The sequence below is a fragment of the Truncatella angustata genome (assembly GCF_020726525.1).
Source record: "Truncatella angustata strain MPI-SDFR-AT-0073 chromosome Unknown BKA67scaffold_10, whole genome shotgun sequence".
Classification (NCBI taxonomy): domain Eukaryota; kingdom Fungi; phylum Ascomycota; class Sordariomycetes; order Amphisphaeriales; family Sporocadaceae; genus Truncatella; species Truncatella angustata.
The window spans coordinates 821,002-847,939 of record NW_025763390.1 but is presented as its reverse complement, the minus strand read 5'-3'; the positions used below and the strand labels follow the sequence as shown (position 1 = coordinate 847,939).

Here is a 26,938-nt window from a genome sequence, read left to right as displayed (position 1 = left end):
TTTGTACGATGTAAATGTTGGCGCAAGCCTGTCGCTTCAGATTCAGACTTTGTTCTTTATCATGTCTTGAGTCGGTTCTACACTCATCTAGACTAGTAGAAGACCCTCAAGAACTCTACAAGAGCGATGATGGCCATTGCCTGACCATACGGCATGCTAGTGATCGGAATATTATAGTAATGCTGTAAGTCATGGCCCATCCCGGTACCGAAACTCGTCTGTAGAAGTTCTCCGTCCTTGTCGATGTTCTCCAGAACCGCCTTGATAGCTTTGATTGCAACCTCTTGATACTGCTTTCCGAGATATCGTTTTCTTTGGCCCTTCAGAATACCAAAAGCGAAACCTGCTGCTGCACTAGCTTCTTGATATGACCCTTCGCTTTCCGGCTTATCCAGGACTGTACGCCATAGACCTGATTCCACTTGCAAGGGAACAAGAGCCTCAACCTGTGCATCCAAAGTGTCAACTAAAGTCCGGTGAAATGCATCGTTCGGATCCAGATTCAGCAACTCTAAAAATTCCGGTATCACAATTGTGATCCATGAGTTGCCGCGGGCCCAACGAGCATTGGCAAAATTGTGTCCGCCTTCATGGAAAGTCCAACCGTGGAAGAAAAGACCAGTCTTATTGTCGAATAAGTACTTGATGTGAAGCAGAAATTGCCGCTTTGCTTCCTCAATATAGTGAGGTCTATTAAGAATCTGTCCGATCTTTGCTAGCGGTACGACGGTCATCATCAATGTGTCGTCCCATAATTGTTGGTCATTGACCTCCAAATATGTGATGTGTTGCATGCCACCGTACTTTGTCCTCTCGAGGTCGTGCATTGCCCATTCGGCCCAGCTATCTAGCCAGGGCACATATGTTTGGTTGCCGGTCTTTTCATAGACGTATGCCAATGTCAGGAACACGGCCATTGTGTTGATATTTTTGGTAGTGCCCCCGGCGGCAAAGCGATTGGCAAACCAGTCCTCAATTATCCTCAGATACTTCTCATCGCCGGTCAGGCTGTAGTACGCCCAAAGACCATTGAGACCAATACCATGGGTCCATTCCCAGTCATTCCATCCTTTGGTGTCGATGACTCGGCCATCTGCCAAAGTCATCAGGAATTCTCCTGAGTTGTCTTTGATGTTGACCAAGCCATCGATCAACAGCTGGATCTTGGCATGGACGTCATTGGCTTTGATGCCGTGAAGTTCTGCAGGCATCCTGGTATATTGTTTCGGTAGTTAAGTCTTGGGTGTGTTTAAGATCTGAGATGATAGGCTAATGCTCGACTGAACAAAAGGCCCGGCGACAAGAAGCTTTTGGGGGCTGCGGTACAGGGGTATAGACGAACTGTGTAAGCGAGGGCTTTCACGTGGGCTCCCAAAATTCACATCCAGCAATCCGACGCCAGCAGAATCAATATGACACAACAATGGCAAGCCAGTCAACATAAAAGGGAAAACCATTATTTCAATGATCCACCAAGGAATTCGTATTCTGCTTGGCGGAGAAACCCCAACCCCTCAACGCTGGGGTTTCGGGCCATCAACCGACCGAACAGCTGTGCCAATGTTGATAGAGTAGTGCACTTTCGTACAGCCTTGGCGTAGGTGGAGGCGAGCATGACCTGATGTAGCTCAAGTCGCTTGGCAGGGGTGGGTTGTCGTTTAATAGAACTGGGCTTCTCGGGCTCACAACAGCGAGTTGTGCGAGATTGGTGTCTTCGGACCTTTCATTGGCAAACCAAGCTTACCTGACTCCCACCGGATTTACAATAATATGATTATATTCAGGATATGCACAATAATCCCTTAACACGCGTCCTCCCAGGCGAACCCTGCGTCAAGGGATCCGCAACTCAAGTGGTCAAAATTGGGGATGTTGGGGTGCGGGGTTTTAACTCCTTGCACTCTCATTTGTTCCCCAGACCCCAGATTCCTCGGTCCATTACAACCCGCACTTCGTTGTGCTGTGAAGGCCATGAAGGCTTCCTGGGAACCGACCCCGGGGTTGTGCTACAGGCGCGAGTCAGGATGAGAAACCGCCCATTAGCCCGCCAACAAAGTCGGTCCCTGTTGAACGTGTGGTCAGAAAGCGCGGAATGCCATGCCGAATTCAAACAAGATCTACTTCTGGCTCTACTTCACATCGTTCGTAATTGGACCATGGGGAATGATGCTGGAACTCTCCACGGATCGTGGGTACCGATGGACTGGGAAGCAGCTGCTGGCCCGCATGCATTACAACGGATGGTCGCTTTGATGGCCCATGGGGTCGGGATCTGCCTGGGGTAATATGATGGGGATAAAAGATGTGACCCATCCCCGACTCTGCTGATCCATCTCTTGTTCTCTTGAATCTTCAGAGGCGATCTCGAGTGTTTCTTTTCCATTTCTGGCCTTTCCTTGATTCTTGCAACTCAATCGAGGTTATTAGCGAGATATCATGTCGTCCTTAGAACCTGCAGACCCCGATGTGGTCGCATCAGTCAAGTTGCCAACCGGCCATGAAGTCCGAAAGTCTTTTCACTCGACAAGAAAATCCCTTGACCCTGAGCCTCATGTCGACGAGCTGGAGAAAACCGCCGGTACCAACTACAACAATGTCGATAAGGAGCTTGCCCAATATGCTGGACAAGGCACCGTGGAGATTTCCGAGTCAGAGAACAGAAGATTGCGCAGGATGATCGATAGGCGTGTTTTGGTTATCATGATCACAGTCTACTTTCTCCAGGCTATCGATAAGGGAACCATGACGTTTGCTTCAATAATGGGTATCCAAAACGACGCCGGCCTCGTAGGTCAGGAGTACAGCTGGTTGACAAGCTGTATCTACATAACAATCTTGATTGTTGAATATCCTCAGGTAATGAGCCCAAAACCTTTGATCAAACGACTAGCTGACATTAATGTAATAGAACTGGATCATTGCACGCGTTCCTGTAGCCAAGTACTTGAGCTTCTCTGTCATTGCCTGGGGCGCGGTTCTAGCTTCCCACGCTGCTTGCAAGAGCTTTACTGGCTTGGTCACCGTACGAACCCTCCTTGGTCTCTTCGAGTCCGCTTGTCAGCCGGCGTTTGTTGTACTGTCTTCAGTATGGTACAAGAGAGAGGAACAAGCTTCCAGGGTGACATACTGGTATATGATGAACGGAGCACAGCAAATCGTTGGCGGTCTGCTAGCCTACCTCTTTACACTCATCTCATCTGGCCCGCTAAAGAACTGGCAGTGGCTGTTCTTGACCTACGGAATCATCTCCGTTTTATTTGGCGTGTTTGTAGGCTGGTGGATGCCGGATTCCCCTATGCGTGCCAAATGCTTCTCGGAGGAGGACAAGCGTCTCATGGTCGAGCGTGTTCGTTCCAACCAGACTGGTATCCAAAACCGCGAGTTCAAGAAGTACCAAGTTTATGAGGCACTGACAGATCCGCAAACTTGGTGCTATGCTGCCATCCAACTCTTTACCACACTCCCAACAAGTGGTCTCGGTTCTTTTACGGGTATCATCATTACTGGCTTTGGGTTCAGTATTCTCCAAACCCAGCTGTTGTCCATGGTTCTTGGCGCCTACATCATCGCCATCCTGCTCGGATCCGTCTGGTTAGTCAAGAAGTGGAATCAGAATATCTGGACCATGTTGGGATTTGTTATTCCGTCATTCATCGGCACAGCTCTTCTCATGGCTCTACCAAGCGAGACCACAGCTCAGCACGTCGGTCTGCTTATCTCGTACTACATTACGCTTTCGTTCTGGTCTGCTCAAACGCTGGGTCTTTCCATGTTGTCTCGTAACGTCGCGGGGCAGACCAAGAAGTCCGTCGTCGTCGCCACTAACTTCATCTTTTGGTCTGTGGGCAACACGATTGGACCTCAGGTCTTCCTCAAATGGAACCAGCCTCGATACTTCATCGCCTTTGCGGTCCATATCGGCTGCTACACGGCACTTGTTCTGACTCTTCTGTTCTTCAGGTGGCACCTGGCCCGCGAGAACAAGAAAAAGGACTCTCTAGGCCAGATAGCTGATGAGCACAACTTGACTCACGCTTTCGAGGATTTGACCGATCGCGAGAACCCAAACTTCCGCTACATACTCTGAGCAAGAGACATCGAGGTTGAAGGAGAAGAATAAAAAGCCGAGCGATAAGCGATAACTGTGAGAGTATATTAGTTTATCTCTTGGTAACAAACCAATACAAGCCACTAATGCCACATGGCTTCCATCTGCATCTACTTCCATCTAGGTCTGTCTACATTTGTCTACATCTCGTTCCATCTATGTCTGTCTAGATCTATTGTGAAATCTATTTTTCTGAGAAAGTGATCGTAATGAACTGAGCCGCCGGTTACTTCTTCTCCGCCACCTTGAGCTCGGTTGGCTTCCACAGGAGCCACGCAACAGCGATGCCAAGTTTGATGGCGCCGCCAATCCAAAGTGCTGTGCTCATGCCCGCATCACTCCTCGCCAGCCAACCGCCGCCGACCGAACCAATCAGCATGAGGAGCACGGCCGCGATCCTGCGGTTCCTCTTCGGGTTTGCCCTCAACGGCGCGAATAGCTTGGGGTCGTTGAAGATGTCGCAATACACGCTGGTCAGGACATTCGTCGGCACCTCGTTGAACCCAAGGATGCGGCTCGCGCAGATCTGGCCGCCGAACTGAAAAGCCAGCAGGACAATCGGTCCCAACACCTTCAGGTCCGCATCCTTCCGCGCTGCAAGTTCCTCGGCGGCGCTCAGGAGCCCGAACGCGGGGACCACGCCGCCCTGCGCCAAGGCGGCGGCAATGAAGATCAGGATGCTCTGCATGAGGAAGTTGGCGGCGAGCGTGAGCTTGGATTGGGGGCGGAAGCGGCGCGACTGGCCGAAGCAGTAGACGCCGGCCATGAAGGACCCGATGGAGCACAGCGCCTTCAGCCATAGCATTGGCACGTTAGCCGGGAGCCCCGCGGTTCCGAGGGCCAAGAAGACCGTGTTGCCTGTTTGCATGGATACGAAGACCGAGGCGGCGTTGAAGGCGACGCTGTCGCACAGCCCGGACACGAGACTGCATAGGCAGACTGGTATATCGGCGTACTGGATATTGACATCTTCGCGTAGGCGCGCGCGGGTGATGAACGACGAGTTGGGCTGGTTTCGCGACACCGAGTTTATGGAGGCAGTATCCGATGTGTCGTTGGACGTCGGCAAGACGGGTTCTGGGGCCATGATTGCGAACCACGCTCTTTGCGCTTATGTGGATGCACTACTTATTAAGCTTGCTGTAGTCTGATCTGTAGATAAATGGATGCTTTGTGTACTCGCGATCGCCTGTTTGACAGTCTGATCCCAAGAACAAACTTGCAATGCGCCTTTCAACTTCAATCTTGCTTCGAGACAAAACTCATTGAACCACGGGTTTTCGGCAAGGGTGCCCTTTGACTCTTAAACTGCCCACCGGCATTCGGCAGTCATGAAGCGCAAAGAAACAAAAATTCAGCTTGACTATTCGATTTCATCATCGAGTCTAGACCGAAGTCGGCATCGTGGACCTCCCTGTCATTCGAAAATTTCCACAATCACAGGGCCTCGTCCGCCACGCCAAATTGGCACGGGTCTAGCACTAACAGCTTTTGGGCTTCGGTCCGGTACCCGTGCCGCGATAAGGGACTCGATTCAACATTCTCATCCACTGAAAATAACATTTCCACAAGCTATTGTACTATAGTAGTGAGGGTTCTGTGGAGAATATACGTTTACGGACCAGCTTGAATGCATTATAATCACAAAAATGTTCTGATTGTGAGTGGTTCCACCTGAAAGATCACAAAGATGATGTCCCAGGATCCAGCGCCACTGAGCTAATGAGGGGTTTTTCTAGTCCCAGCGTCAGAAATGTGATATAAGGTCTTATCTCTCATCAGCTGAGTCCGAAATGATGATATCTGTTGCGATTGTTGATGGTATTGAGGTAGTCTGCATCCAGGTTACCTTGGTGACGTCTCTTATCTCTAGCGGTCGCGTTCCACGCCTAACTTTTTCGTAGATGTCTCTGAATGATAACGAAGACTCGTTTGTTATCTCGCATAAACATAATGCTCGACATCATTAAATCAAGATACGAACAAGCACCAACTTAGAAACATGTGCAGTGAGCTGCATAGATGTTACTTATACTATACAATAAGAACTCCTTATTCGGCGGAAACATGAGAGTGCTCCCAGGCATTAATCTGTTTCTATGATTACTTCCCGACGTGGAGACCTCTGCATTAGTCGTGGGCCGTGTGAGAGGATGATTTCAACCAAAGACACATAGGAACAGCAATATAATCACAACACTGTATATTTAATAATGGATCAGTAGCTTGTAGCAGGCGAGCGATGACCAACAACGGCTGAGTGCTTTATGTCAATTCTACGCAGGGCAGTGAACCATGCACGGATGGGAGGATTGGAGAACACTTCGAAAGCCGGGTCTAACTAGTCTAGTGGGATACGGGAATCGCATGAGGTTCTACTCCAACCGTCCAGCCACATTGTCTCACAAAGTTTCGTTGTCGTTCGGGGCTTCTAATTTTAACTAACCTAGTGGCTGATGTTTCTACATGCCACCTGTACAGTACCACATTTCCACCATGCCGAAGGTCACAACAGGGCAAGCTAGCGACATATGTTCTTCATGTGTATGATCAACAAGGTCTCAGTCGCCAGGGCGTGAAAGAATTTGAGCATAGAAAATTCAGTAAAACATGTTCAAAAGAACTGCATATTGCACTTCCGCCAGATACTGGTCGAATGTATTTGCAGTGTACGGATCCGTACATTCATTCCAGTTGGCCATGGCATGGAGCACTTTTACAACGTCCTCCAGCTTACATAGGCGACTAGGTTAGGTTAGTGTGTTGAAGCTAATTTCCCAGGCTTATGGTTCCCACTAAATTGGCCGTCACCCTGCCCCTGGAGGGATCCGCTAACATGAAGTCGGCCGCTGATCCGTTGATGAAGGAATCAATCTAAAGATAGGGAGCGCGCTTACCTGAGAGGGCAAGAGACTCCAGAACAGTACAGCCTCACACTGCTTCAAAAAGAAGTCCGATACTCATCGGCGACACCGTTATATTAATTTCATTCAAGTGAAATCCAGTTGCTCAACAACTTATGGCGGGCGAGGACAAGAAAAGGGTCGCCATCATTGGCGCTGGTAAGGCTGCCGAGACACCCATACTTTTGCAGACAAGAAAGCTGACACAGATCCAGGCATATCCGGGCTCGTTTCACTCAAAGAATGTCTTGCCGAGGGTATCAAGGCTCACATCTTCGAGGGTCGGTCGGAAATCGGTGGGCAATGGGCGTATCAAGCTGAGCCGGACGAGAAGGGCGAATTACAGTCGTCCATGTACGACGGTGTCATTCTGAACTCATGCCGCGACACAACAGGATTTAGCGACTTTCCCATTGACCCGGAGCGACACGGCGATTATTTCAGCCATCGGGAGATGCATCGCTACGTCCTCGACTACGCCGACTATTTCGGACTCCATAAACACATCAGCCTGTCGACCAAGGTGCTAGGTTGCTCGCAAGCGAAGGACGGCAAGTGGAACGTGCGGACCCAGGGAGTAGACGGGAAGCAGCCAGAGGAAGGAATCTACGATGTCCTGATCTCGGCCACTGGCATCAACTCGCTTCCGATTATCCCCAAATTCAAGAATTGCGAGGCGTTCCAGGGTGAGTTCTTTCACAGCCACTACTACCGTAAGCCTAGCCGCTTTGAGGGAAAACGTGTCGTGATCATCGGCGCCGGTTCGGCTGCCGTGGACATTGCCAGCGAACTCGTAACGTGTTCCAAAGAAGTACACTTTGTAACACGTCGAGGAACTTGGGTGATGCCTCGTTACGTCCTCGGTAAACCTATCGAATCTTGGGACAGCCGTGTGTCGCAGACTTGGCTCCCGCCATCCGTGGCGGAGTGGCTCAACACGAAGCTGCTGAACCTCGTGCAGGGCAAGCACCCAAAGGTCTTGCAACCAGAACACGGCATGATGGCACAGAACGCCACGGTCCGCAGCGAGTTCATCGAAAGAGTGCGCACAGGGTCCATCAAGGTCCATCGCAGCACTGTCGACAGTTTCACAGAGACCGGAGTCGTACTCGCGGACGGGGAAACGGTCGAAGCAGACGTCATCATCTCGGCTACCGGATACAAGCGCGAGCGACCCTACCTGCCCAGCGACGTGCTGAGCAACCAAGACACGCCGGAGTTCGAGACGGATCTGTACAAGCTCATCGTCCCGGCAAGATACGAGAACCTCTACTTTGTGGGCTACATCGAGCAGCCCGGTCCTACACCGCCCGCCGTAGAAGCGCAGGCACGCTTTGCCGTTGGGGCGATTGCAGGACTCCACACCGTACCAAAGGGTGAGGCGCTGCTAAAGGAGATTCGAGCTTGGCAGGCATGGCATGCCAAGACGTACGTGCGGTCGGAGAGACACGTGAACACCGAGACCTACGTGCCGTACATCGACAGTCTGCTGAAGCCGCTAGGAGCGAGGCCCTCGTTCGGTAGGTTGTTGGGCCAGGTGTTCACGAGTGGTCGACCATTCGAGGCCCTAAGTGTGTTGATTGCTGTTTACTTTGAAATCACAAGCAGTGCGCAGTGGCGGCTGCTGGGCCATGGCAAGAAGCCGGACCTGGCGAAGGCAACGGTGTTAAGAATATCTTCTGGGAAGGAGAAGTTTACCGCAAAGGAAGAAGAACTACTTGGGTTGTGAGACGAAGCTTGAGGTCCAAGTATGTACAAGTGGTTGGATGAGGCATAAAACAACTATTTGAATGCGAGAAAAAAAGTTGCGCATTGTGATATGTTTGCTAGTCATGTAATTACATTATATACCCAATTATATTAGTTTAATCAATAACAACCATATGTTGCTGCGCCAACATGAGCTCTTGGGCCTTGTCCTTGGTGGTCATGCCGGAGAGTGGGTCGAGGAGGTGCAGGAGTGGCCTCAATGGCTTTGTGGCATCGGAAAGGATGGATCTCGACTTGTGGACTGGCGCGGTCTGGCGCGATGGAGCAGACTGGCGGAAGTGTGAGAAGGCACTGCGTCTCGTGGCAACTGTGCTGTTAAATCCACCATAGGCGCAGGGAGACCCGTTAAAAGCAGATGCGGCGGCCGCCTTCCAGAGCGCAGTGATATCCTTGTGCATGTCCAAGGTCCAGTACAGACGGCAGTCAGCATACTCGGCGATGTATTGCGCAGGGATACCGTCAGCTTGGTTGGTGGGCAGAATCTCGTCCTTGACGTTCAAGCTGAGAGTGGGTGCTCTGTCAAATACGTAGTCGCCGTATCTGTCAAGCTCAGCTAGGATATCCGTGTCATTGGTCTGAGTACGGGCGAGGTCTACTTCTGCGTGAACGGATGAGTACGAGAAGGACTGAGAACCCTTGACACCACCGACACCCTGGATAGCACCTTCCTTAAGTCTTCCACCCATGGCGATAGATTTAACACCCGCATCCCACTTCAGGAACTGCGAGAATAGTGTGCAGGTAGAGGCGCAGTAGCCATCAAGTAAAAGGACGATATTTTCTGGGCCGCCGAAGGGACGTGTGAAGTTTGTGCGGCTGCCGTACCCAGTGACATCATAGCCAATACCAAAGGTGGAGTTGATGGTGTCGATAGGGTTGTTGAAGTTCCACTGCATAACATCTGTGTAGTTGTCGCCTTCAAAAGTGACTGGGCCGAACTTGTCATCGTAAGACTTGAAATGATCGTCATTGATATCCAGGTCGTACCGATAGTTCCAGACACTCTCGCAGGTGTATATCAAGTCTTCGGAGGCCGTGAGGGGGTCGTAATCGGCGCAAGCCGCGGAGAATACCTCGGAAACAGCCTCGAAACCTGCAGAGTTTCTCCACCTGCCAGTGCCGTTCTGCACAATATCAGGGAACAGCTGGCGGAAGGTGTCGTAACCTTGGAAGATATAGCCACCACCATTCGTTTGTACATCAAGGACAAGCTTCTTGATGCCGGCGTCAACAGCGGCTGCAAAGAAAGCTTGCACAGTTTGCTGGAATTCAACCGGGTCGTCAGGTGAGAATGAGTTCATGACGAGCACACCAACATCTTCGAACCCTTCACCCTCGAGAAAATAGCCCGAGACAACCTCATCTGATGAGATGACGACAGGGTCACCGGGGTAACCAGGAATAGCAGCAACGGCCGCCGAAGCAGTTGCCGTAGTGGTCGAAGTAGTCAAAGTAGTGGTGGCGGCAATAGTAGTAGTAGAAGTAGAAGTAGTCGTTGCGCCAGTGGAAGTTGCACTTGCGGTGCTTGTGCTGACACCGATTGCGCCTGAAACGAACTTTGTGAAAAATGAAGGTCCGTCGCTTACACCGGCAAAGTTGCCCTTTATTCTGCCCACATTGGGAAGAGTAACGGTTGTACCGTTCTCAAACGTGATTGAAGTGTCGGCGCCGGGGTAAATGTATCTGATACGACCCGCCTGCTTGAAATAACCTTGAGTGCCAGTGTGGTTATATGCCTTGGAGAAAAAGAGGGAGTTCCAGGCTGAGTCGGCATCTTGGTTGCTGGAAGCCTGGAAGATCCAACCCTCGAGATATGTCACAGCGTCCAACCCGTTGATCAGCTTGACGATGGAAGCCGTCTCGGGATTCGAGATAACATCACCGTAGACCTTGATGACGGGCAACGAGGTACCGTCCTCACTGATCGACACCAGTGCCCACTGGCGGCCAAACTCGATGGCGCTAGTAAGCAGATCCGTGTAAATGATGAAGTGACCGTCGTGGCCAGGACCAAAAACATTCTTGTACAGATCTGCTTGCCAAGAATACTCGTTGAGGTAAAGGTCGGCCTCGAGGCGATCTCTAATATCATACAAAGCCTGCCACAGATCGTAGCCGGGATAGAAGTAATCTGAGGGAGGGTTCTTCTTGAAGGCTGTATCTGACTGCCACTCGAGATACGGGACGATTCCATCAATAAACTTCAGGGCGGCATCTTTGGCGAGCGGCACACTGTTCAGACAATCATAAGCTATAGAAGCATCAACAGTTGGCGTCGCGGTGGCGGCACTCTGAGCTGCCCAGGCGGAGCTGACAAGAGCACATGCTGGTGTTGTAGGAGTGCCAGTGATGCCCGGAGCAGCGCTCGTGGTAGTGTTGAATGTTGCGTATCGCGCAGAGGCTAGGCCGCTCAACAGGGCATGCGCCAACGAGCGAGTAGCAACCGATTTCCTCATGGCTTCGGCACGGACTTGAACTATCTAAGGAGCGAGATTGAGTTCAATCGGTTAGAGGCCGAGCGTCACGATAGCACAGGAGCACAAAAGAGCGACGGGACAGGGACAGCAGCGATCTTCATCTTCTTCGAAAAGGGCGTTGGCGGGCAGCTTTGTATCCTTTTTGCTTGGGTCGCGTATTTGGCGCCCCATCGCAATTACTCGCAATTTGCACTAGCATGAAGGTGACATGGTGCCCTCATCCGGAGATCCACTTCTGCGGCGAGGTTGCAGACTGCACTTCTTGGCGACCAGGGAGAAAGGATAAGTGTGAAGTAGCCACGCCAGCTAAGCACGCGGCCCAGATCTCCCTTCCAGCCCTTACCTTGCCTCGCCTTGCTCATCCCGCCGTCATTCACGGACCTGAGACCGTGGGCTTGGCTGGCCATACCACTACGACAGCCCTGAGCCCACTGACTGCAGTGCTCCGAACGGCCCAAGACGAGACAATTTTGCGAGCCGCCATCCTGGCCACTCCCCGCGCTCACGGTTCGTGGCTTTGCATGAAAGGGGCATGCAGAGCATGGATCGGCACTTCACCTTCTGCATTGAGAAGGTCTGAAAAGAAAGTACTGCTCGGTTGCACGGCAATGCAGGACTTGAAAAAACGACGCAAAATAACAACATATGGCGCAAGGAGAAATTGAGACAAGAATAAGCTTTTTGTAAGCTCTCAGATAAGTTAAACTTCAGATCGTGGCGGTTCGCAAGTGATGATCACTACTTTCCTTAGGGGCAGGTTCCACGATTCCACGTGCGGCCCTAAAAACGATTCGCGGCCTACTATCGGCCCCGCAGCAATAAACTTTTTTTTATACGGAATACAACCAGAAGTTCCCGCTCCGTGGTGTCATTCAAACAGTCTATGCCGCCACTGCTTTATATCGTATCATATTTTATATACAGCCGAAGCGAGAATTCATACCGTAGATCGCCTTTGACCCTTGCTTTGATTACAGTCATTTGTACACCATGAACGTCATTGCTCGCCAATGGTTGGCGGGAACTAACTCTCAATCGCTCCGGCGGCGATAACAGGAATGCTCGGGTCATTGACGCATATGTAATATTCCACATAACTCCAACTGAGGATGCTCGAAGGACAAGCCCAAGAAGGCGGTATCTGCCTAGCCTAAGGTGTGAAGTCAATCCTCCGCACTCAATTACATAACGTAGCAAAGAAAACCCATCCGGATTTTATGCATTTGCTTGTGGATGAATGTGGGGGTCCCCGGGGGGGGGGTTTGTAGACATGGTCGGTATCAAATAGCATTTCACAGTTAGAAGCAGGCACAAAATCATGAGTAAGTCTGAGAAGAAATATCGTGAAGGCATTTCTCATTTCATGGCCAGTCCTCTAAGTAGGATCAGGGGCGATGCATATTATGCCTCGCCAAAGCCGTCCATCAATCTGTGATGCTGCGAAAATGAAACGAAATGGCCGGTCCTTTAGTACAATTTGGGGTGGTGAATATTACACCCTGCCAGTAATGTCATCCAGCGTGCAATACTGCGAAAGAGAAACAAACGAAAAAGCCGGTCGAGGGTGATGAATATTATAGCCTGCCGGTATTATCGACCAATTTGTGATGCCGTAAAAGAGAAACAAACGAAAAGGTCGATCGAAAATGACGAATATTATACTGTGCCAATGTTGTCGGCCAGTCTGCAATACTGCAAAAGAAAAACAAACGAAAAGGCCGATCGAACGGTGACGAACAATATACCGTGCCAATGTCATCGACCAATTGGCGATGATGCGGAAGAGAAACACAGTCTGTGATGCTGCGAAAGAGAAACGAACGAAAGGCCAGGTCGAGGATGACGAGTATTATATCGTTCCGATGTTGTCAACTAGCTGCGATGCTGCAAAAGCAAAACAGACGAAAAAGCCGGTCGAGGGTGACGAATAGTATACCAAGTCGGTATTATCAACCAAATTATGACGCCGTGGAAAGGAAACAGACAAAACAGCCGGTCGAGGGGTGATGGTTATTATACCCTGCCAGTATTGTCGCCTAGTCTGCGATGCTGCGAGCAGAGAAATGTATAGAACAGCCGGTCCTCTAGTGGGAGAAGGGTAGTAGTTATGCCTCGCTGGTGATGTCGGCCAGTGTACGATGCTCCATATGAGAGATGCTGCGAAAAGAGAAACTTATGGAATAGGACGTCCTCTAGTGGAAGAAGGGTGATGAACTATGTCCCGCCAGTGATGCCGACCAGTTTTTGATGTTGCGAACAGAGAAACAACCGAAGTGACCGGTCTTTCTAGTACAGCAAGGGGCGATGGATATTATGCCCCGGTAGTCATGTCTACCGGTATACAATGCTGTGAGAAGAGAAACGGATAAAATAGTTGGTCATGTGATGGGAAAAGGGGTGGTGAATATTATTACTGGCAAGTGACGTCGACCAGTGTGTGATGCTGTGAGAAGAGAAACAAATGAAACAGCCGGCCCTCGTAGTGGGATGATTCGGTTGACTCGTCCATGGTTCCAAATCTTTGCCCAGACGGTGCCCGAAGGCGGGAGTATTGAAAGCAGATAACTCGAGGTTCTAGGGAGGAGCATCTAGACCTAGCTACAAGCTAAGGTCAACACGTTGTGGAGTTGGTGATGTCTACACGGCTTCAGTCAGTAATATGTCATGTGGGATAAAGGTTAAGGCGACCTACCAAGGCAATGCCTTCTTGTGCCGGCTATCAATGCATCCTGTGCCTGTGCCTTTGCCTGTGCATGTGGTGGTTGGTATTTAAGTAACCATACCACCACCAGCACCACCAGCGCCGTCCCGACCGCCGTTCTCATGACCGTCCCAGAAAAAAGGGCCCTCAGGGAGCGGCTCCTCGTCCGACCCCTTGTCCGAATCTGACTCCGAATCCGAACTCAACACGACTCGTCTTGTGGATCTAGTCCTTCGACGCTTTCTAGCGCCCTCCTCGGCCTCCTGCGTCTCGCGCTTCTGCCTGCGGGTCGTGGTCTTTTTGCCCTCAGGCGGCGCGTAATCGTACCAGGCGTCGCTTTGGTCGTTGCGAAGACGTGCATTCGCCTTTAGGTTGCCCATGATCTGAGCCTCGGTCATGTCCAGACCATGGGAATTCCGGACGTGCTCGTTGTAGGAGTTGAGGTTGCTCCACGGGCCACGGTCGCAATCTCCTCTGATACAGCGCCTGACTGGTCGGTCTGTGCTAGCAGCGCGCTTGTATGCCGAGTTTCCTCGGTGCATTTTGGAGAGGTGGGAGAGGATGTTGCGATCCTTGGCGGTGATTATGGTGCCGCAGGGTGTGGTCGGGTGACCCCACTTGTGCTCAGTGCACTTATATTTAACCACCTGCCGGGTCTGGATCAGGCTTTCCCAAAAGCGTGGGCTGCACCCAGCCAAGAGACCTAGGACTCGGGCGCGAGCGGCGGCGGCGGCGGCGTTGGTGGCAGCAGCAGAAGCAGGGACACCAGCGGCACCAGCGGCACCAGCGGCACCGGAGGCACCGGAGGCACCGGGGGCAACAGGGGCAACGGCGGCAGCAGGGGCAGCAGCGGAACCAGCAACAGCGGGGGCAGCGGGGGCAGCAGGGGCAACGGCGGCAGCGGGGGCAGCAACAGCGGAGGTGTTGTTGTTATTGTTGTTGTTGCTGTTGGTGGCGTTGTCCACAGGGGACACACCCTCTTCCTTGTTGGCAGCCATCTAAGGGATAGAAAATTAGTATTTCCTTGTTAAGCAGCTAGGAATATTCACCTTTCTCTACTGACGATTGTTGTGGCGTGAGGAAGATGTGAAGGGAAGGAGGGTGTTGGGCTGGAAATGGAGGAGTGATCTTCTTTTGTTTCCTTTTTCAAATCGTGGGCTGCTGCGGAGGGGCATCGCCGACAATGTCTAGGGCAAGGGCATGCTGATACATAAGATAGCATCGCCGATGAGTATCATCGTCGACTAGGACTTATCGTGAGTGCAGTCGGCGACTTACACAAAGTTGATAGGATATGATCAGCAGCTGACACAAAATATCATAGTGATATGGTCGGCGACTTACACGAAGTGAGCACCTGATATGTACATCAACTAACCTGTGGGAGAAAAATAGTGATATAACATAAAGCAAACCAGTAATTTATGAGTAGTGCCAGACAAAGTGAATTATCACAGATGTTTGGCTGGTGACGTATACCTATTATGATATTGAGTTTAGTATTGCTATTGTGATTCTATGATATGAGTTCGAAATATACAACGGTTCAGGTTTTCCCATCGGCTTGATTGGATTTGGCTTACAAGATCCGGTTGATCAATGGACTTATTAGCTTGATGTCTGAGACTGGGTCAATTTTATCATAAATATGCGTGTAAGTGTGTTCCTGGTACAACTTTAACAAATCTTGAGCATCTTCTGTGTGAAGATGGAAACACCCATAGGCACTTACCATAGCTGGGAGAAAGCTGTGCGGATGATAAGTACCATATCACCTTGTTTCACAAAATCTAAAACCAAAAGCCAGTGATAACGCCCTAAGGACTTTCCATTGTGAGATGTTGGCCCTATGGTTCTTGGTTTCCTCCTACGAAAGGGTCTTTGTCAATTATAAATTGCAGCCTCGTCACTGTTAACAGTTAGGGTTAAATGCCTCAAAAATATATATAAGTTATTTTAAAGTAGTCCGTAACTGTTCATGAATTGGAAAGTATAGTTGGCGCAATTGATATTTTGAACAAAGATGGCTTATCATATTGGATATAAATAGAATTGATGGTTTTACAAGTACAAGCAGAAACTTGAGATGAAGGAACCACGGCTATCATAAATCAAGTTTTCTGCGCCGGAGTTTCTCCCAAAACAGCTATTGAGAATCATGCGGCTGTGTAATAGAATTTCGAGACGAATAATCCTGCGTGGTCTGAAGCAATTGGTGAGGAACCATTGTCCAAAGACAATACACTCTAAATGTGGTATGAAGTGTCCACGGGCTTTATTCGCACCAAGTACTGGAAAGGCGGTTTTGACTATTCAGCTTTGAGGCAGCAATATAGATTCGCAAATGTTGTTCTTTTCCTACACTACAAGTTCTACTTCTTCTTTTCCGGGTAGCAAAAGGAGCTGCTGGTGCAGCCAATGACATTGGAGGCAGTGTCATTCATCTTGTCGTTGTAGGCGGAGTTCCCGCGGTGTTTGCTTGACATGTGGGAGCTGATGCTGTGGTTGTCGGGCGCGATGAGGGCACCACAAGGGGTATCGATGGTGCCGGCCTTGAAGAGAGGGCATCGGTACTTCCGACCCTTTTCAGCGTCGATGAGGTGTGGAACACGATCGGGATTGGAGGTGACTTTCTTCTCCTTTTTTTTTTGGGGGGGGGGGGGGGGGGGGGGGGGTTACCACTCAGTGCTGGCAGGATGGGGGGAATTGGAAGAGAGTTCTGGCGTCCAGTTACCAACTTGCGAGATGACTTCTTTGGTGACTTGGGCGGTCTTGGGTTCTTGTCACGACCCATCTGTACATAGTAAGCTTAATCTAATGATCGTGAGGAACGTAACAGAGGCTTTATCTTGACTGTTTCTTGGTAGAATTGCTTTGTTGTAAAGCAAAGGGGTTCCGGATTTGTTTCTCAATCTGAGAAATATTGGGTTTGTGGAAGGAAAAGACGGAACGACGAGATTCTCGCAACGTTTCTGTAGAAATGACCCATAGTAGTCGTCGATGGTACAATGTCGCGACCCGGCATCTCTTCACGTGTTTGTGAAGTGGTCCGCTAGACTGGCACTAACATAGACACCGATGGCAGTCAAATTCAGACGATAATGCTTGCGATTAACCATAAGACAACAATGTAAGACATTTCCATTACTTCCACCTCCGACTGACTTCCTTGTCATACTAAGAACTTCCGTTCGTCCTGACCTGTCCGGTCGGATCCAATCCTGAGTGATACACGCCCTTCTCAATTATGCTCTCAGCAGCTCTGATACCAATAAATTTCCAGACGCCTGCTGTCCGATCTTTCCGTAGGCTTCTAGCCTCGCTGTCAGGTATAGCTCTAGCCAGTACATCAAATTCCTCATGAGAGTTCATACTACGGAAGAAAACTCTTTGCCAATTCACCCCAGTTTGTTCTTCCGCCGCTCTTAAATCCCTTTGTGCGTTCTCTATCCTCTCCTTCTCCTTATTGACAAGTTCCATGCTGCCAGAAGTGATCCCTTTCAGCACTGGTTTCCATGCCCTTCTCGACTCCCAAGGGCTCTGCTCTTCTATTGGCTTTACCTTCAACTCCGTGTAGGGCACATCATCAACGTCGAAGGTCTCAACTTTCGTTCCCTTGACGGCATCTTTGATGGTCATCTGCCCATTCCACTGCCCATCTACTTGATACAAGACTTTGTTGCCATCTCTCAGATTACTCAGCTTAGCAGTTACGCAGTTCTTCGTTCCCAGGCCCAGAGTCTTTCTGCCATTGAACTCAATGGTAGCGAGATAACCGGAGCTCGAAGAGATATAGCATGTCCCCTGCAATTCCGGATATGGTTTACCCACCAGGAGTCCCTTAATTGACATGATGGGCAATGTCATGAGATGACTTTCTCGATGCCTCTGGTCTGTGGTGATGGCGTGCCCGACTTGTTTGACTGCCACACCGCTCGTGGCACTGAAACTCGTCTCTTGCGCCACGTAGCCCGAGGAAGAGATTTGATGATCTTTGTTATATGTGAAGCAGGCTGTGACTGGTGGGTGATGCGACACTTGCTCTGAGATGACCCTAGTAGTACTGCCTGATTCTGGTTCTACAAAAGTGCCCAGGAATAGTTCACCAAGAAACGCGTTTAGCGGTTTCTTGGCACCTCCATCCGAATTCTTCGAGGCCGCTGTATAGACTTGGCGCTTGAGACTACAGAGGAAGTTCTTCAGGATAAGCAACGCGCGTTTCTCTGAATCATCCTCTTGGGCTGGTTGTAGGAACAATTTGTGCCTTTCGGCCCATGATGCAGGTATCTCTGTTACTGATTTTGGCGAAAGCACGAATGGTGGAGCTGTGATGTTTGATAAATCACCCTTGACTGTAGTGAGATACCCAAGGAAGTCCCTCAGCTGTGAGAGATTGGATTGTGTCCCAATAGCCATCTTGGCAATAAGAACGGTGCAGGCTTAAATTTGGTTCAAGTTGAGATAGTGGCAATGTCGATCATAACACATAAATGTTGGAAGATATCTGGTTAGATTTAGTATAAGTAGCCAAGATACCTGGGACTCATACTTTGGCATCCTAATTTGAAGTCCATACGCTGTCACCCATATCTGTGATCCGGGTGCAGAATGGATGACGTACTTCATCTCATTCGCATTCGCACAGCGGTGCGACTTAGTGCCCGAATAGCGTCTAACCATTGCTAAGCAACGCGGTTCGGACTTTTCAAAATGGCGACTACAGGTCGAATGAGAGACAAAGATACCGCGACACAAATTACAGGAAATGCTGGATTGAATACGCTACTCGTTTTGCGCAATACTGTGACTTCCCACCAGCCAAAGCTGCGTTGCAGTGCGCTCGTTTGGAGTCGCTTTCCGCCCCACTCCATAGGTAAGCAGGTTGGTGCAGCTCTTATTTCGAGCTCAGCATTTTGTTGAGAGCATCCATAGCCTTGTCTGCGTAGACACCCATATCTGGGTAGTTTTTTTGACCTTTCTCGTCGAAAACTTCTATGGATAGCCAGCCCCTGAATCCTGTACTGAGGACGGCCTTGAGAAATTCGACAATGGGTAGGTAACCACCGGCGTACGGCAAAGGGCGGTAATCGTGGCTCCATTGTCCACGGGGGCGCAAGCCCTCCTCGTTAGTCTTCGCTTCGATCGGAGGGTCGACCTTATATGCATCAGAAATCTGGAGGAGATAAATCTTGTCTGCAGGTATGGTAACGGCTAGCTCGGCCAAGCTTTTGCCCCAATTCTGGTCCAGCTGTGACTTGCCCACGCCTTCGAGATGCCCTGATCTTGTCGTAGGGTCCCCCCATTCTCCTCCAGCGCTCTGGAATGTGTCGAGACAGAGTCCTAAGTTTGGTTTGTCGGCTTTCTTGACAATGTGCCAGACGTCTTTCCAGCTGGGTGCATGTGTGGCCCAGCACCAGTTTTCATAGGCAATTCTGAAGCCTTTCTCTGCAAGCAAGTCTGCCAGTTCCGCAAGGTCCCCAGCCAGCTCGTCAAATGATGACGAGATGCCAGGTGCGTCAGAAGATCCGACCTGTAACATATCGGTACCAACGGCCTCCATGATCCTGACCCATCCCTTTGCTCGATCAAAGGCATCTTTTCTCTCCTCACTACCCTTTGGCCAACCTTCAAAGTTTGCAAATGGCTGAAGCATGAGAATCTTCAGACCATGTTCGTCGACCTGCTTCTTGATCTCCTTGCCAACCTTCACAAGAGTGTCGTAGTCCTTTTCATCGATTTCTTGTCCATATAGAAACTTTCCATAGGCCTGAATATCAGGCATTGACAGCTCAACCGCATCGAACCCAGCATCTGCGATAGCCTTGAGCTTGATGGGCAGGGTGTGTGACTCCTTGTACCCGATACTGCATGTTGCATATGATGTGGGTATCTCTGATCCGTCGTACTTGACAGGCATGTTTATTGAGGAAAGACAAAGAGTACAAATGTGATTTAAGTTGAGTCCTTGTCGCTATAGAGTAAGTCCTTGATTTACAACGTGCTTTCTTAAATGTCGTGGGAATCGCAGCGCGTGGTGATGAGAGGTGTTGCGACTCCATATTTTAGTGACGTCAATCAGGGTGTCGCATTTGCCCACAGCTGCCCATACGCAATACTGATGTATGATCCAATCTATGTCCCCGCACCGTGAATTCTCTTACTTCCTGTTCCATAGCAGTACGGTGTATGATGATAGGTCTGTGTTGCACTATACGGCGAAACTCAAATGTTGGATGTGCAATGCAAACATAAAATGGTATGCACAAGGTAGGTTATACTCGAACGATCAGCGCCGAGGGGGGCACATGGGCATTATCTCCACCGGAGACATCGAACTGTGCTGCTGTGCTTGCACTGCTCGAGTACATGACCTACTGTGATGTAGTAGCAATACAATGCTATACTCTCTAATATCTGTCCTTCAGCTTAGTCACCCCATAGATATGAGCACGTAGTTCAAAGATCAGCTTCCAAGGTTAGTCGCTATGGAGTCTGCAGCTAGCGATAACAGAAGAAGCCAAATCTAGATGTGCATACAAAGGTAACCCTGGTTCCGTTGGTGAGATACAGTAACTTATTAGCCTACAGTAGTGTGGTGTTGCAGATATGAGATGATCTACATATTGCACCGAACAAACCAACAATACAAACGTTAGGCATTGCATAAACCGAACCCTGCTGACTGTTGAGATTATTCTGCACAAACATGGGCGATAGACTGTTTAGATTGGCCGCTGGCTTGGACATGCCTGCTCAAGATGCGAAAGTCGTTCACAGACCTGCGGTAAGCCTTGCAAACCCCTGATACCAGTCAGAGCGGGTGGGGGTCTTCTGCGAAAGGGAAACGGGACCAGTTCATAGAGGGCCTGGGGCACCCAGTGTGGGTGTTACTTTTACAGCTTGCTTGCTTGTTCCTGAGCTTGTCAGCTTGTGCGTCACTCCACTGAAGCTTAGGCGGGAGTCCGGCAGATTGACACTAGTCTAACCTAGGTTAGACTAACCTTGGACTAAGCGGAATGGCTTCGCTCGCATGGCCGTCGCCACGAATAGCTGTTCAGCTCTTCTAGCCTTAGCTTCAAGGGGTCAATGCTACGCCAAGTCCGATCCTAAGTTTCAAGGTGCAGCTCCATTGTCAGAGGCCATGTTGCCAATGTTTCAATGCGGACGTTTCTTAATCCTCAATCCATATTCATGAGGCCCTCTTGATCCAGTGCCTCCTCCCAACTCTTGTCGGTTTCCTGGTGTTTGATAGTGATTTTGATATTAGTTGGCAAGCTGCAGCTGCCACGCGACCTGGCTTGAGGCCGTGCCTGTGACTGTGTTACTGCGGCATTGGCTGCTTGTTATTATTACATATCTTCCAAGTCGTTTATGCTCAATCAATGATCGCCAAAGCTATTCGGTCAGACCAACCTACCTACAGCCCATATCTTCATCTCTGCATTTAGAAAATCCGTCCATCCGACCTCATTCTCTTTGCCACAGAAAACCCCCCACCAAACTAGTGTTGAATAACCTCACAATGGCACGGAACGAGAAAGAGGCAGCAGGCCTCCTCAGCCCCGAAGATGAGCACTTCGAAGAGCGCTTCCGCAAATCATACGACGCCCGCGATTCTTCAGAGTTCGGATCTGACCTCGACGCGACCGAGTTCCTGCAGTCAGACCCACTGACCGCACAGAAGGGATCCTACGCTCCCGCATTCCAGACACAGCCCCGCAGCCGGTGGTTGCGGCAGCCCTGCGGCTGCTGCGCTGGTCGGTCGAGGAAATGCATTTGGTCATTCCTGGCTATACTAGCCCTTGTGTTCCTAGCGCTCGGCTCGGGGGGTTTCTTTGCGTACAAGAAATACAGCAGTCCACAGGATGGGCTCAGCCCGCCGTGGTATCCCGCTCCCAAAGGTGGTACGGCAAGAAATTGGGCGGACAGCTACAGAAAGGCGAGCGAGATGGTGAGTAAGATGACGCTGCCAGAGAAGGTGAACGTGACAACGGGCACTGGCTGGTCGATGGGCCCAGCTGTCGGTAACACGGGCCCCGCCGTGAATGTTGGGTTCCCGTCTCTCGCCTTGCAAGATGGGCCACTAGGAATACGCTTCACGGAGAATGCTACAGCTTTCCCGGCTGGCATCACTGTGGGCGCGACCTGGAACAAGGATCTAATGTACAAATGGGGCAATGCGCATGCCATCGAGGCTCGAAAGAAGGGAATCAACGCCATTCTAGGGCCCTGCATTGGTCCCTTGGGACGAATGCCCGCTGGCGGAAGAAACTGGGAGGGATTCGGCGCCGATCCTTACTTGCAAGGTATTGCTGCCGCCGAGTCCATCAAGGGCATTCAAGATGAAGGTGTCATGGCGACGATCAAGCACTTGGTTGCGAACGAGCAGGAACATTTCCGCCAATCCTGGGAATGGGGTCTGCCAAATGCCATCTCCAGCAATATCGATGATCGAACGATGCACGAACTTTATATGTGGCCGTTTGGTGACTCGGTCAAGGCAGGCGTTGCCAGCGTAATGTGCAGCTACAATCAAATCAACAACTCGTATGCGTGCGGAAACGCGAAACTTCTCAACGGCATTTTGAAGGATGAGATGGGCTTCCAGGGGTTCGTCATGAGTGACTGGCTTGCGCAGCGTGGAGGTGTCTCCACCGCTTTGGCTGGACTGGACATGACAATGCCGGGAGACGGTTTGTTCTGGGCCGATGGCAAGTCGCTCTGGGGCCCTGAGCTGACCAAATCTGTATTAAACGGATCTGTACCGCTTGAGAGGCTGAATGACATGGTCACCCGTATTGTTGCGGCTTGGTATCAGTTTGGACAAGACGATACTACAAGGTTTGACCCTGACGGACCCAATTTCTCTTCATGGACAGACGATGAGTTTGGTGTGGAAGCACCCGGCAGTCCCTCCGATCAGGAGAAAGTTGTTGTCAACGAATTCGTCAATGTCATGGGCAATCATTCAGCACTCGCACGACAGATCGCAGCAGAGGGCACCGTGCTGCTCAAGAATGAGCAAATTCTACCCATTGACCGACACGGAAACACCGACATGAAACTACGGAAGCGACACACCGGTCATGTCCGCATTGGTATCTTTGGTGAGGACGCTGGCCCAAGTCCCAACGGTGCCAATGGATGCAAGGATCGCGGCTGCAATGAAGGCACCCTGGCTTCTGGATGGGGCTCTGGTGCTGTGGAGTTCCCATATCTTGTCACACCAATCGATGTGCTTGGCAGCGGCTGGGACTCGGAAAAGGTCAAGCTGACCTCCTGGTTGACAAACAGCCCGCCTTTCAAGAAGGAGCCAGAGATTCTTGCTGACCAAGATATTTGCATTGTCTTCGCGAATGCCGATGCAGGCGAGGGATTCATGGGATGGGACAACGTGAAGGGTGACCGCCCAGATCTCAACCTCCAGAAAGGTGGCGATGACCTGATTGTAGCCGTCGCAGAAGGTTGTGGTGGCGGCGCAGGCGAAACAATCGTTGTCATCCACACGGTTGGTCCCGTTCTCGTGGAGCGCTGGATTGACCTTCCTGGTGTCAAGGCGGTCCTTCTCGCGAACTTGCCCGGGCAGGAAAGCGGAAACGCATTGGCAGATGTGATCTTTGGAGACGTTAACCCCAGTGGACATTTGCCCTGGACAATTGGTAAGAGTTTGGATGACTATGGTGAGGGAGCCAAAATCATGTACCTGCCCAACGGTGTTGTACCGCAGCAGGACTTCACCGAAGGCCTGTACGTGGACTACCGTCACTTCGACAAGTACAACATTCAGCCACGATTCGAATTTGGCTTCGGACTCACGTACACCACCTTTGAATTCACCATCCCTGATATCAATGAGCTCAAGCCAAAAAGCGCGTATCCTGCTTCGCGACCAAAGGACTTCGCCTCTCCGCCCGAGTATGATACCAACATCCCGGACGAGGAAGAAGCGTTGTTTCCAGCTGGTTTCCGGAAACTCGAAAAATTCGTATACCCTTACTTGGACACAGTCGATGAGATTGTAACAGACCCATATCCCTATCCTGAAGGCTATGACGTCCAACAACCTCTCTCACAAGCTGGCGGCGAAGAAGGTGGTAATCCGGACCTGTGGGAGACTTACGCCACGGTTTCTACCAATGTTACTAACACTGGTGCCAATGACGGTCAAGTCGTAACGCAGTTATATCTTGTTTACCCACCTGATGCGCAGAGCACCGAGGGTGTAGACTTCCCTGTCAAAGTGTTGAGAGGTTTCGAGAAGACGTTCTTGAAGCAGAAGGAGACAGCCACTGTGACGTTTAATGTCACAAGAAGAGACTTGAGTTACTGGAATATTGAAGCTCAGAACTGGAAAATGGTTACGGAAGGCAAGTATGGCTTCATCATTGCAGAAAGTTCCAAAAGGTTACACAGAGTGGCTGAATGGTAAGGAAGGAAGGCCTGTTGGGGGTTTGAGCTGCGGCGTTCTGGTGCTGAGATTTCTTTGTTGTAAATTTCTGGCAATAGCAGGTTGATAATCAAACATGATATCTCAAAAGTACATCGATAAAATGTGTTATCCACGGCCTCCTTCTCGTCGGTGACATATCACTTGGTAGAGAGTTGCACAATGAGACACTTTCCGTTTATTCTCCCCTTTGCAAGTGTTCTGTTTACTTTGTGCAACACCTATGGGTTTCTAGACCAAGGTTGCAAGATGCAAGATCCCAATGGCTGGAACCTCGTAGGCGCCACCGTCCATAGTTTCTGCAACAGCCACCTCTGCAACGAGATCACTGAGAATTCCCTCAACGTACATCTTTGCATCGGCAACACTAACGGCCAGCTTGTCTTTAAGAAGTAAGTCCCTGTTTTTCGAAAATTTCCATAAGCCCATCGTTCATGCCGTGATTTCCTATCTAATTGAGCTTCGATAGTGGCAATTTTGGTCACTCTTGCACTAACTGCTTCGTCCAAAACGGCAATCAACTCAACTATGCTGGTGCACCGTTTGACGATAGCTAGGTAATCAGCACATTGCCTATGAGTAATTTCTAACATCTTGTCTAATTCGTCATTCCCAGCCCTCCTATATTATGACACTAGGCTCCTCAAGTGTCATCATTATTACTCCGTGTGGATTGCACATTACTACCTTATGCTAGCCATTGTCAGCCTTGTCTTTCAGCCACTGACAAAGAAACGCAGACAATGGCGAAATCTACGACTGGTTCGGTTACCTTGCTTGCTTCACGGCCTACCAGCCGCAGCCACTCCCTCACGGCTTCTACTGCAAGGAGCCGCCTCAGGGCTGGCAACCAGTCCCAGACATGACCGATACAGCCTGTGGCAATGATGGTTGTCCTTGCAAGACTGGAAATTGTGGTTTCACCATCGATCAGGTGGCACCTGATTTCACGGAAGGTGCAGACGCTTCTAGAGTGCCAAACAACGTGACGACTAAGCTGCCTTCGTATCTCCAGGAGATTGGGCTTTAACGGGGTGTGTGTGGTCTCTCTCACAACAATGAAACAGCAGACAGGAAGAAATTGGAGTGTATATTACAATTTTAGAAGTCTGGGGCAGTCAAGCCGATAGATTTCGAGTTGGCAAGGCGTAGAATCTCCCGCCCAATGGAAATATCCATTACACCAATCCCCACGCTTTTGTAAATCACAAGTCCCTCCTGCAGCCACTTCTCCAGATCGGCCGACGCCGGTTTCGTCCTCTGTTGGAGCAGCTCGCCCACTTCGACGATTTTCTCGTGGGGAATCTTGGCTGCTACGATCTCTCCTGCTTCTTCCGAGCATCCTTCTTGGCTATCGACGGTGATCACTCCCTCTTTGTATGCCTGGGCAGAAAGCGGCCCCGAAGGATCCACTACCGTGCGGAGGTATTCCGGGTCTATCTCCCTCATGTTCAATTTGTAGGACCCAATAGCTGCGATATAGCGAGTCTTGCTCTTTGCAGCATCTGATGTCAAGAACGCCGCCGGGAATAAAGCCTCCGTGCTGGGTGTCGTGCAGAAAATGGCATCGGCATCAGTCACAAGCTGCTCCAACGACTCCTGGTTCTCGCTGGCCACGAGCTTGATGTGGCTAGGCCACTGTTCGCTTGATTGGATGTCCGAAATCAGCTGTTCTGTTCTCTTGCTAGAACGATTGATGATCGTAATCATCTGGATATCCCGACCACGTAGGATCGCAGCGAGCTTGACATGCCACAACGCTTGCTTGCCCGCGCCGAAGACGACGATATTGCGCACCGTCTGTCGCTGATGGAATAATAACATCGACCCCAGCGAAGTGCGGAACGCAGTCAACTCTGCGGCGTTCAAGATTCCGACGGCCTGACCTGTGGCATCGCATAGAGTCAGGACGCTCTTCAAACCGGCGACGGGTGCTGCTGAACTCTGAGTTTGAGGCGGGGCGACACCAACAATCTTGGTGCCGATCAGATCCTGGGTGACCGAGGGCATGAACAGGCTGGTTTGGCCATCCTTTCTGGTATGTGCGCTTCGGGCCAGGTAGTCGTTTTTTCCTCCATGACACGAATAGTGGGTGAGCGTCTCGCCGAGGACTTGCAATAAGCCGTTGACTTCCTCGGTCGACAAGGACGAAAAGACCTTGGACACGTCCGAATCTGAAAGCACAGTGAGACCCATGGCTGCGGACAAGCAAGAATAATACTGGGTTGGTTGATTGGTCCTCAAACAGACTGCCAAATTCGTGGTTACTGCTGACTTTGTTGCTTATAACTACCATGTATAAGTGAAGATCGTAGCGTCTTGCTCCGAAGACCGGGGCCCCGCACCGCGGCTAAGCGCATCTTTTGTATTGCGGAGGTCGATTCCCAAACTTTCCGGCGAAGGCTGGCTGCCAGTCGATTCTCCCAGTACGAAGGCTATCGGCTTCTTTGACCGATCGGTGTTTGGTTCCGAGATATCGGTCTACAGGTCCGACTCGCTGTGTATTACAGTTACGACCCTGTAGGTTAGCCC

General features: G+C 50.5%; 12 protein-coding genes across 12 annotated transcripts; 4 read left to right on the top strand and 8 right to left on the bottom strand.

Moving 5' to 3' along the window:
• Positions 1 to 92: 92 nt before the first annotated feature.
• BKA67DRAFT_663895 (glycosyl hydrolase) lies at positions 93 to 1,211 on the bottom strand (the record flags this gene model as incomplete). Its single annotated transcript, XM_046108270.1, has 1 exon — positions 93 to 1,211. One exon carries the CDS (start codon positions 1,209 to 1,211, stop codon positions 93 to 95), a length of 1,119 nt encoding a protein of 372 aa, XP_045952540.1.
• Positions 1,212 to 2,436: 1,225 nt separating this feature from the next.
• On the top strand, positions 2,437 to 4,087 carry BKA67DRAFT_541016 (major facilitator superfamily transporter; the record flags this gene model as incomplete). Its single annotated transcript, XM_046100857.1, has 2 exons — positions 2,437 to 2,856; positions 2,909 to 4,087. The coding sequence occupies 2 exons, from the start codon at positions 2,437 to 2,439 to the stop codon at positions 4,085 to 4,087; spliced, it is 1,599 nt and encodes a 532-aa protein (XP_045952539.1).
• Positions 4,088 to 4,334: 247 nt separating this feature from the next.
• On the bottom strand, positions 4,335 to 5,195 carry BKA67DRAFT_663893 (uncharacterized protein; the record flags this gene model as incomplete). The annotated part of the gene is made up of 1 exon (XM_046108269.1): positions 4,335 to 5,195. One exon carries the CDS (start codon positions 5,193 to 5,195, stop codon positions 4,335 to 4,337), a length of 861 nt encoding a protein of 286 aa, XP_045952538.1.
• A 1,932-nt stretch (positions 5,196 to 7,127) lies between these two features.
• BKA67DRAFT_541014 (flavin-binding monooxygenase-like family protein) lies at positions 7,128 to 8,740 on the top strand (the record flags this gene model as incomplete). The annotated part of the gene is made up of 2 exons (XM_046100856.1): positions 7,128 to 7,170; positions 7,227 to 8,740. The coding sequence occupies 2 exons, from the start codon at positions 7,128 to 7,130 to the stop codon at positions 8,738 to 8,740; spliced, it is 1,557 nt and encodes a 518-aa protein (XP_045952537.1).
• Positions 8,741 to 8,880: 140 nt separating this feature from the next.
• Positions 8,881 to 12,611, bottom strand: BKA67DRAFT_595464 (uncharacterized protein; the record flags this gene model as incomplete). Its single annotated transcript, XM_046105170.1, has 3 exons — positions 8,881 to 9,050; positions 9,107 to 11,145; positions 12,529 to 12,611. 3 exons carry the CDS (start codon positions 12,609 to 12,611, stop codon positions 8,881 to 8,883), a joined length of 2,292 nt encoding a protein of 763 aa, XP_045952536.1.
• A 107-nt stretch (positions 12,612 to 12,718) lies between these two features.
• BKA67DRAFT_582990 (uncharacterized protein) lies at positions 12,719 to 13,136 on the bottom strand. The gene has a single exon (XM_046104039.1). The coding sequence runs from the start codon at positions 13,015 to 13,017 to the stop codon at positions 12,751 to 12,753; it is 267 nt and encodes an 88-aa protein (XP_045952535.1). The 5' UTR covers positions 13,018 to 13,136; the 3' UTR covers positions 12,719 to 12,750.
• A 567-nt stretch (positions 13,137 to 13,703) lies between these two features.
• BKA67DRAFT_695943 (uncharacterized protein) lies at positions 13,704 to 15,248 on the bottom strand. Its single transcript, XM_046109328.1, has 2 exons — positions 13,951 to 15,248; positions 13,704 to 13,895 (listed from the first exon to the last, which is right to left on the bottom strand). The coding sequence occupies exon 1, from the start codon at positions 14,955 to 14,957 to the stop codon at positions 14,028 to 14,030; it is 930 nt and encodes a 309-aa protein (XP_045952534.1). The 5' UTR covers positions 14,958 to 15,248; the 3' UTR covers positions 13,704 to 13,895; positions 13,951 to 14,027.
• A 1,494-nt stretch (positions 15,249 to 16,742) lies between these two features.
• BKA67DRAFT_595463 (uncharacterized protein) lies at positions 16,743 to 18,375 on the bottom strand (the record flags this gene model as incomplete). Its single annotated transcript, XM_046105169.1, has 2 exons — positions 16,743 to 16,753; positions 17,229 to 18,375. The coding sequence occupies 2 exons, from the start codon at positions 18,373 to 18,375 to the stop codon at positions 16,743 to 16,745; spliced, it is 1,158 nt and encodes a 385-aa protein (XP_045952533.1).
• Positions 18,376 to 18,853: 478 nt separating this feature from the next.
• BKA67DRAFT_526307 (3-dehydroshikimate dehydratase) lies at positions 18,854 to 19,876 on the bottom strand (the record flags this gene model as incomplete). Its single annotated transcript, XM_046098743.1, has 1 exon — positions 18,854 to 19,876. One exon carries the CDS (start codon positions 19,874 to 19,876, stop codon positions 18,854 to 18,856), a length of 1,023 nt encoding a protein of 340 aa, XP_045952532.1.
• A 1,206-nt stretch (positions 19,877 to 21,082) lies between these two features.
• On the top strand, positions 21,083 to 24,498 carry BKA67DRAFT_582984 (glycosyl hydrolase family 3 N terminal domain-containing protein). The gene has a single exon (XM_046104038.1). The coding sequence runs from the start codon at positions 21,482 to 21,484 to the stop codon at positions 24,386 to 24,388; it is 2,907 nt and encodes a 968-aa protein (XP_045952531.1). The 5' UTR covers positions 21,083 to 21,481; the 3' UTR covers positions 24,389 to 24,498.
• Positions 24,499 to 24,655: 157 nt separating this feature from the next.
• BKA67DRAFT_663886 (uncharacterized protein) lies at positions 24,656 to 25,436 on the top strand (the record flags this gene model as incomplete). The annotated part of the gene is made up of 3 exons (XM_046108268.1): positions 24,656 to 24,798; positions 24,876 to 24,940; positions 25,147 to 25,436. 3 exons carry the CDS (start codon positions 24,656 to 24,658, stop codon positions 25,434 to 25,436), a joined length of 498 nt encoding a protein of 165 aa, XP_045952530.1.
• Positions 25,416 to 26,853, bottom strand: BKA67DRAFT_582982 (uncharacterized protein). The gene has a single exon (XM_046104037.1). It carries the CDS (start codon positions 26,600 to 26,602, stop codon positions 25,508 to 25,510), a length of 1,095 nt encoding a protein of 364 aa, XP_045952529.1. The 5' UTR covers positions 26,603 to 26,853; the 3' UTR covers positions 25,416 to 25,507.
• Between the last annotated feature and the right edge of the window lie 85 nt (positions 26,854 to 26,938).

Excerpts from the sequence above, each read along its gene's own strand:
- BKA67DRAFT_695943 (XM_046109328.1), bottom strand. The coding sequence starts at position 14,957 with ATGGCTGCCAACAAGGAAGAGGGTGTGTCCCCTGTGGACAACGCCACC.
- BKA67DRAFT_582990 (XM_046104039.1), bottom strand. The coding sequence starts at position 13,017 with ATGACATTGGCACGGTATATTGTTCGTCACCGTTCGATCGGCCTTTTC.
- BKA67DRAFT_582984 (XM_046104038.1), top strand. The coding sequence starts at position 21,482 with ATGGCACGGAACGAGAAAGAGGCAGCAGGCCTCCTCAGCCCCGAAGAT.
- BKA67DRAFT_582982 (XM_046104037.1), bottom strand. The coding sequence starts at position 26,602 with ATGGGTCTCACTGTGCTTTCAGATTCGGACGTGTCCAAGGTCTTTTCG.